Source organism: Doryrhamphus excisus, linkage group LG9 (genome assembly GCF_037039965.1).
Source record: "Doryrhamphus excisus strain RoL-2023G ecotype Guam linkage group LG9, RoL_Dexc_Guam_v1.1, whole genome shotgun sequence".
NCBI lineage: Eukaryota > Metazoa > Chordata > Actinopteri > Syngnathiformes > Syngnathidae > Doryrhamphus > Doryrhamphus excisus.
In genome coordinates this window covers 11,035,049-11,042,947 of record NC_136365.1, presented here as the reverse complement: position 1 = coordinate 11,042,947, position 7,899 = coordinate 11,035,049, and the positions used below count along the sequence as shown (strand labels likewise).

The 7,899-nt window shown below is 43.6% G+C and overlaps 1 protein-coding gene across 2 annotated transcripts; it reads left to right on the top strand.

The window, feature by feature from the left end:
• The first annotated feature begins 693 nt into the window (after positions 1 to 693).
• Positions 694 to 7,638, top strand: LOC131101463 (beta-1,3-N-acetylglucosaminyltransferase lunatic fringe-like). 2 transcript variants are annotated; one of them, XM_078793393.1, is made up of 8 exons: positions 694 to 1,073; positions 2,766 to 2,814; positions 3,006 to 3,108; positions 4,137 to 4,293; positions 4,364 to 4,443; positions 4,518 to 4,677; positions 4,760 to 4,833; positions 4,999 to 7,638. In XM_078793393.1, exons 1-8 carry the CDS (start codon positions 738 to 740, stop codon positions 5,051 to 5,053), a joined length of 1,014 nt encoding a protein of 337 aa, XP_078649519.1. In that variant the 5' UTR covers positions 694 to 737; the 3' UTR covers positions 5,054 to 7,638. The 2 variants fall into 2 exon arrangements, with proteins under 2 accessions (XP_078649519.1, XP_057902645.2); XM_058046662.2 differs by having other exon boundaries at positions 4,358 to 4,443.
• Positions 7,639 to 7,899: the final 261 nt, after the last annotated feature.

Below are 7,899 nucleotides of genomic sequence, written 5' to 3'. Positions count from 1 at the left end.
AGAATTTGCCCTTTCTTGTGGTTTGGAATGTAATGGGCAGCGAGAATTTCTTGATATTTCAGGCTGTTGATGTTGCCATCCACTCTGCAGATCTGTCGCACACCCCCATACTGGATGTATCCCCAAACCATGATTTTTCCTCCACCAAACTTGACTGTTTTCTGGGTGAATCTTGGGTCCATGCGGGTTATACTGCAGAAGACCTGTTGGAACCCGCATATGTTCTGATGTTATTGTAGCATATTTGTGTATTCAAAATTAAGTATATGTATTATTTCTACATTTTTTTGTATGCAACAAGACTTTTGTCCAAGCAAAATCTGACCTTTATGTCCTAATTAAATGATAAAACTCAATGAATGGTACAAAACTTTATTTTGATATAAAAAGCATAATCTAGAGGGCTTTGCCTTTCATATAAGTCATTTCTGATTCCAATTGAGCAACTACAAGTCAAGTTATTATTTGTTGTTCCTACAACTTGGATAAGCGACAAGACTTTTGTCAGGGACTATATATATATATATATATATATATATATATATATATATATAAGGTGTGAGCCGCCTCTTAGCCACGCCCCCTACCAAGCGCTCAATTACCCTATTGGTTTGTCAAGCTGAGGCTCGGCCCACTAAGTGTGCCATCTAACCGCGATCAACGCCCGGCCAAACCCAATCAGTCTGTATTCAGCCCCCGGATTAATTGAATGTAGACTGGCCCTGGTCGCTGTCACCATGTGGAGGTCCGCCGGGGACCAGACCCTCTCCTCCGGTTCAGCGGGACCTCGCGCCGCGGTCGCCTACCTGCTCGTCACCGGGATACTTGCTACTTTCACCGCCGGCAGCGTGACGAACGTTCCGGTGAGCCGCGGGCTGTTCTCGGACTACTTCAGACAGCTGACCCGGGAGAGGAGAGCCGTGAGCGGTTCGGCGCGGAGCGTTGCCCCGCCCGAGGCTGTGGAGCTTCTCTCGCCGGACGACCTGTTCATTGCGGTTAAGACCACCAGCAAATACCACCGGAAGAGGGTGGATCTCCTCTTGGACACCTGGATCTCCAGAAATAAGCAAAATGTGAGTCCCTCTATGATGTATACTACTTCTATTTGGAATATTACTATTGTGTCAACCGTGACGTGATTATACACCCTCGCACACGCACAATATGCCCTATACTATACGTACATCTCCATCTATATATTATATAGTATGCTGTGTCCATACCAGTGCTTCTCAACTGGTGGCTCGGGAATCCATCCATCCATCCTGGGTCAACATTAAAATATGGCAAATAATAACAATAATAATCGTATCATATCTTATGTTGTGTTTTACATGTTGACAATCCTGTTTTGTTTTTTCCCCTGGATTTCTTTTCCTACATTTAAAGCTTTTATTGGACTGAATTGAATGAACATTTTTAATGGGAATATAAAAGTATACATGTATAATAGAATTCATTATAGTTTTTTTCCCACGTTTTTTCAAAGTAAATGTTCCCACTAAATAAAATTCCAGTGTACATTTTTTCCAAAATAAAATAAATGTATATGAACCTGACTAAATGTAAAAGTGGCTTGCCTATGCAGTATTTATGGATAACAAGTGTATATTTCCACCTGTGAATATTTAGGATGGATTTTCTTGCCTCAACGAGGAGAGACTGTGTTTGTTGATGTTGATGGACTATGATTGCTTCATAGGCTGGATTGGTTGGGTCTGATACCGTTGAGCTCTAAATGCCGAGTGTGTGTGCAATCAGCTGATTGCACGTTCTCACGACCAAGCTGCTGCCACTCAACCTGTTTCCCAGACACACCTCCATGCTTGAGTGAATGCTGACTCCTGGAAATGCAGCCACACACACACACACACACACACACACACAGACAAACATCCTGGGAGAGTCAGCTGATGTCTCATGGGAAGTGGAGCTAGTGTCTGATCTCACACGTGGTGGTCACACGTTGGAAAGGTTATAGGGTGGGTTTAGGGTTTGGTTAGGGATATGGTTAGGGTTGGGTTGGCAGGGTTACGGTTAGAAGTGTTAAGGGTAGGGTTGGACGGGTAGTGTCTACCCATGAATATGGATAAAAATGCTACTATTAAAAGGGTTAGGGGTTTCGGTTAGAGGGGTTAGGGTTAGAAGGGTTTGGGTTGGAGGTTAGGGTTAGAAGTGTTTCGGGTTCGGGTTAGAGGTTAGGGTTAGAATTGTTTAGGGTTAGAAGTATTAAGGAGTTCGGGTTAGGGTTAGAATTGTTAAGGGTAGGGTTGGAAGGGTTCGGGTTAGAAGGGTTAGGGACAGGGTTATTGGTAGGGTAAGGGTGAATAAGGTCTTGTCCAGTGTGGACAAAAAATCTGCAGCTCAAGAAAGCGTCCTATCGAGATGAAACCAACATCTACCCCCCCACCCCACAAGTGACCACGAGAAATTGTTTGGGATCACCGCCAACTTCCTGCGACCCCCGGATGTGGCCGGAACTTGCAAAAAAACAGCTGTATCTCCAGAACCGGAAACAGACGGCAGTTCCAGTGTCAGTAACTATGTCAAAGTTGGATGGAAAGAAATGTGTGCATGTGTCACAAGCACACGTGCAGCCTGCATGGCTACAAAGATGGCTGACTAAAGCCAGCGAGAAAAGGTAGTGATGATGTCATGGCAGCGGCCACAGGGACGTCTTCATGACATTTTTTTGTATCGTTTGTGTTTGTGTAGAGGAGATGTTCATTATTCCCGGTAACACACGTGCTGTGTTTGTGGTGCAGACGTACGTGTTCACTGATGGAGACGACGCGGAGCTGAGGGAACGGATGGGTGAGTTGCACACACACACACACACACACACGAAGAGGTTGTGAGTGGGTGTTATCAGTGGCAGGAAGCAGGCTGCTGATTAGACAAGGTTGTTTCCATGCCGAGCAGGCAAGAAGCCAAAGCACAAGTGCGTGGTGGTGTTGTCACCAAAGCTAACCGTTAGCATGTCTGTTTTTGCTTGCTGTCGTCAGGAGGTCACATGATCAACACCAACTGCTCAGCCACTCATAGCCGCCAGGCTCTCTCCTGTAAGATGGCGGCGGAATATGACACCTTCCTCACATCCGAGCGAAAGTAAGTCTACGCCAGCTCGCCCATACCTGGTGTCATAAAGGCGTCCTTTTGCTAACATCACCAGCACGCTGATTTTGTGTCAAAAATGTGCAAAATGCAAATGTGTCCTCAATACGTTAACTAATATGTTGTACAACTCAAAAGTGCTAACATAATATAACTAGAGAAGCACTCAGAGAGCGCAGACCACCGCCAAGCGCCATTGCCCCCCACCCCATATTGTGATTCCCACCATAAATATTTTTTTTGATTTATTTGATCTATATATTTAGACTCCTTGACCATGAAAACACACCATGGAAAGGTTTAAATGACTTAAACAATATTGACAATGATAACATGCTAATGCTAGCATGCTAACACCTAGCATTATAGCACAAAGTTTATATTCATGAAAATTGCACAAAATGCTAGTATGTCCATGTTCGCATGCTAGCAATGCTAACATACTAATGTTAGCATGCTAACACCACGCATAGTAGTGTCTAAATTGTTAAAAATGCTGTTAGCAGTTAACATGCTAATCTAGCACGTAGCATAATAGTGTCTACCAACAGCTAAAAATGTAATAGTGCCTACCGATGAAAATGTGCTAGTATGATAATGTTGAGAATGCTAATTGTAGCATGTCAACACCTAGCATGACTCTTCTAACTGTTCATATAAGTGTCTACCCATAAAAAACGGATAAAAATGCTACTATGCAGATATTAGCTTGCAAGCAATGCTAACATGGTAACATTAACATGTCAAGACCTAGCATGACAGTGTTAAACTGTTATGTACGTGTCTACCCATGAAAACAGCTAAAAAAGTTATATGCTAATATTATCTGGTAGAAATGCTAACATGCTAACATTAGCGTGCCAAGACCTAGCATGACAGTGTTAAGTGTTCATATAAGTGTCTACCCATGAAAATAGCTAAAAATGCTAATATTGGGTTGCTAGAGGTTGCTAGAAATGCTAACAAGACCTAGCATGACAGTGCTAAGTGGTGTCTACCCATGCAAATGTGTGGCCTTGCAGGTGGTTCTGTCACGTGGATGATGACAACTACCTGAATGTGGGCGCCCTCTTGAGGCTGTTGTCTCAGTACAGCAGCAGGCGAGATGTTTACCTCGGGCGGCCCAGTCTGGAGCGCCCCCTGGAGGCCTCAGAGGAGCTCAGCAATGCCAGTGAAACGGTAAAGTGGTAGATAACCACAATGCATACTGGAGGACGTGTGACTGAGTGTCCTTGTTGTCCAGAGAAAGGTTTCCTTCTGGTTCGCCACAGGAGGGGCGGGTTTCTGTCTCAGTCGCAGCCTCGCCATCAGCATGCGACCCTGGGCCAGGTACGTCGGGCCTCACTTTCACACGTGCGTGCAAGTCGGCGTTTCTTTCACATGACTCGTCATTGGCCATTTAGCGACGGCGCTTTTGTGGCGACAGCCGAGCGCATCCGCCTCCCGGACGACTGCGTGGTGGGCTACATCGCGGGGGCGCTGCTGGGGGTCGGCCTCGTCCGCTCGCCCTTGTTCCACTCCCACCTGGAGAGCCTGGCGCTGCTGTCACGCGTACACGAGCAGGCGAGTCACACCCATCAAACCGATAGAGACGGCGGGTCGTCCCTGTGAGTCTGTACTGACGATCCACGGTCTCCGTTGTCAGGTGACTCTGAGCTACAGCGGCAAGAACACGGTCAACCTGAGAGGACCCTTTTCACCACAGCAAGATCCAACCAGGTAACCTCCTACCCGTTTGCGGCTGCGCCCCTACCACTGGCTCACTCACATCAGCATGCTGACATGATTGACCTTCCCGTGTCTTCATTTCCTATTTTATCTTTCTTTCCTGCCTGGTTGCCTTCCATGTCAACTTCCTGGCTTTTGTCTGGTGTGTGTGTGCAGGTTCTTGTGTGTGCATTGTGTGTTGCATCCAGACACCCCCTGGTGCCAACCCTGACGAGTGAATGAAAGCACCTGGGACCTCCCCAGTGTGGAAATATTACCGTGAGGAGGTGCGTGGATGTGGAGACTCTGGGATGCTGGTTTGATGAGCGACACCACCCGAAGCTCAAAGATCTTCAAAGGCTCCCTTTTTGAGCATGCAGCCAGGAAGTCTGGAATGACATCATTAGTGCTCCTTAAACTCAGTTGCCGTGGGTTGTGTGGGTGGCCACCTAGTGGCCTGGCATGCACACGACAGCCTTTTAATTCCTTAAGAAGGAAGGTTTGAACATGAAGGTTTGGGACAACAACATGGCTGGTAGCATTGTTGCTGCTAACAGAAAGCACTAAGATGAGGAGGTGAGCTGGCCAGGATGGGGGCGGGTTCCGCAAATCTTCCCAGCGAGGGTCAGCCAGTGAAACTAACTTATTCTTATTCTAACTCCTTTTCTTGTTAGAATAAGTTTTTATCTTTATATTGAGTCCAGCCATCACCCATGGCGGACAAATGACCAATTCAAGTGGATGGGAAATATAATTATTGATATATATATAATACAATATAATATTTGACTGTGATTAATCACATTTCCCATGTAGTTAACTCACAATTAATCACATTTAATCGCAGATATAAATAAGTTTTTATCTACAATAAGTAGGGGAAATCTCTTTGTGGTAAATCCAAAATGTGAGCGAGTGAGACCTTATGTTTTTCTTTATTTTTGTCAGCTCCACATAAGATTAGTTTATTTATGATACTGGTTTAAAATTCTAAATGTTTGTGAGTAAAAAAGCCTATTTAGGAACATTCAGAAAGGATTATTATTAAAGATTTGCCTCAATGCACCTTTCCTTCATGAAATGTACAAATGAAAATACCTAAAACAGGGCAATAGTCATAAAACATTTCATTGGAAACTCTTTTAAAACATTAAAATACATAGAAATGTATAATGCTATTACAGTAAATATAACTATTACAATACTGTAACTATTCATTAGAAATCCCACAGTTTGTTGAATGTTTAATGTTGAGCTGCTATTTGTCCTACTTTTTGGACGGTCTTTGAACGCACCGCTGCACCATTCTCCGATGGCCAGAGGGATGTATGGATGTATTTGGATGTATTCCCCCCCTTTTTCTTTCACCTCATACTTGCTCCCAAATGCTAATACTACGTGTGAATGCATCAAGGTAAAATTTGATGACTTTCAGTGCTAAGTTCTAAGCTAAATGGCTAATGCTAGCACAACACTGGACTTCAGCCGTGGTCATCACATTGACAGCCCGTCAATAGCAGCTGGAAGTCCAATTTAGCTGTTAGTTCAATGTAAACATCAGAGAGATGTAAAAATGTGAAAAGCACTGGTTAGTTGGGCCACTCTTATGCCAAGGTAGCACTGTATATGACAATAAAAACAATACCTGCACGACTCCGGTCTCTGGCAGGCCATGTAATCCGTGATAAGTCAAACACAGTGACCGTAGATACAAATAACTTTGGTCTTACTACAAGAGCCATCTGCCAAGGCATTGAAGCGACGTTTCCCAATCTAAATACTCTTTTCTTTCTCCATTTCCCATCAATATTTATTCCAGCTTGTGGAATAAGCCGAGGGTCAAAAAGGAGGCGCGCACATTAATCACCCCTCAAAAAATGTCCGCCGTTTAAAGGAAACATCCGTTAACAACTTTGCCAGTCCTAATCAACATATAATCATGCTCATGGACCGATCGCAGATTGCTGGCGTAATTACTTCAGGTATTACGGTTAACGTGACAGCAGACAATGTGACGTCACACGTTATCAGCCAATTAAACTATTTGTTTACTGCCGGGAACCATTCATTCATCTCCTGTGCTAATCTTGGAAGTCGAAGCATGCCTTGCTCCAAAGTAAGTCGTTGTTGGAGAAAGGTGAACATTTAAAACTGAAAGGTGGGCTGTTCATTCTTCTAGAATATGGCACCATATGCTCTGAAACGACATTGTCTAGCATAAAAGATCTAGGAGCGCCACAGTGCATTCATTTACAGCACAGCGACGTGCAAATGAGTCTTCACCAAGGATTGGATGGATATTGGAGCACAACGACATCTTTCACTGACGTTTCTCCTAAAGAGACACTTCTGTTATTATTTCACTTTGTCTTTCATCTGCACCGCTGCAGCTGTATTGAACATAAAAAATAGCCTGTTGTGTTGATTCATTGCCGTTGCATTGAGGAAGTGATAATATCTATTTATTGATCTGTCGTGTACAGATTGAACTGTACATCACAGGACATGCGGGGGTTTGTTATTAACAAACTTGGCTTTGTGTTGTGCAGCAAAGCTACTTTATTCTTGTAAGAAATTAACTGGAATCATTTGATGACAATTCAAGTCGCCTTCTACTCAAAGTATTCACATTTTTATGTGTATCTTTTTATGTTTCTATCAAACTGTGTATGAGCATTTTTTGGGGGGACGATGGCTACATCTAGTGGCTGCATTCGGTACTGCATTAAGAATAAGCTCTGTGTACAACAGACAAAACAGTAACCTTGGTTTGCTAGCTATCCCATAATGCACTGCGCCAAAACCAACGGTCGTAATTTTGTTTTTTCTCGAACACACTTTTTTTCAAAACACTACACACAATTCTCTGAGTTTTTGCACAATTTTCATGAAGTAAACTTCTTGTTTTCACAAAGAACACAATGCCACTCAAAAAGGTAAAATTAATATTCCTATTATTCACACTGACTCATCACATGGGTAAACACCTGTCACACATTTTTACAATTAGCAATCGGAGCTTTAGCATAAAACGACATCAGGTGAGTTTCTCTGTTTTGGAACAATGGATGCCAACAT

Coding starts and splice junctions, on each gene's coding strand:
- LOC131101463 (XM_058046662.2), top strand. CDS start 738: ATGTGGAGGTCCGCCGGGGACCAGACCCTCTCCTCCGGTTCAGCGGGA. Junction 2,815..3,005: donor GGAGCTGAGGGAACGGATGG/GTGAGTTGCACA, acceptor TGCTGTCGTCAG/GAGGTCACATGATCAACACC. Junction 4,678..4,759: donor TGTCACGCGTACACGAGCAG/GCGAGTCACACC, acceptor CTCCGTTGTCAG/GTGACTCTGAGCTACAGCGG.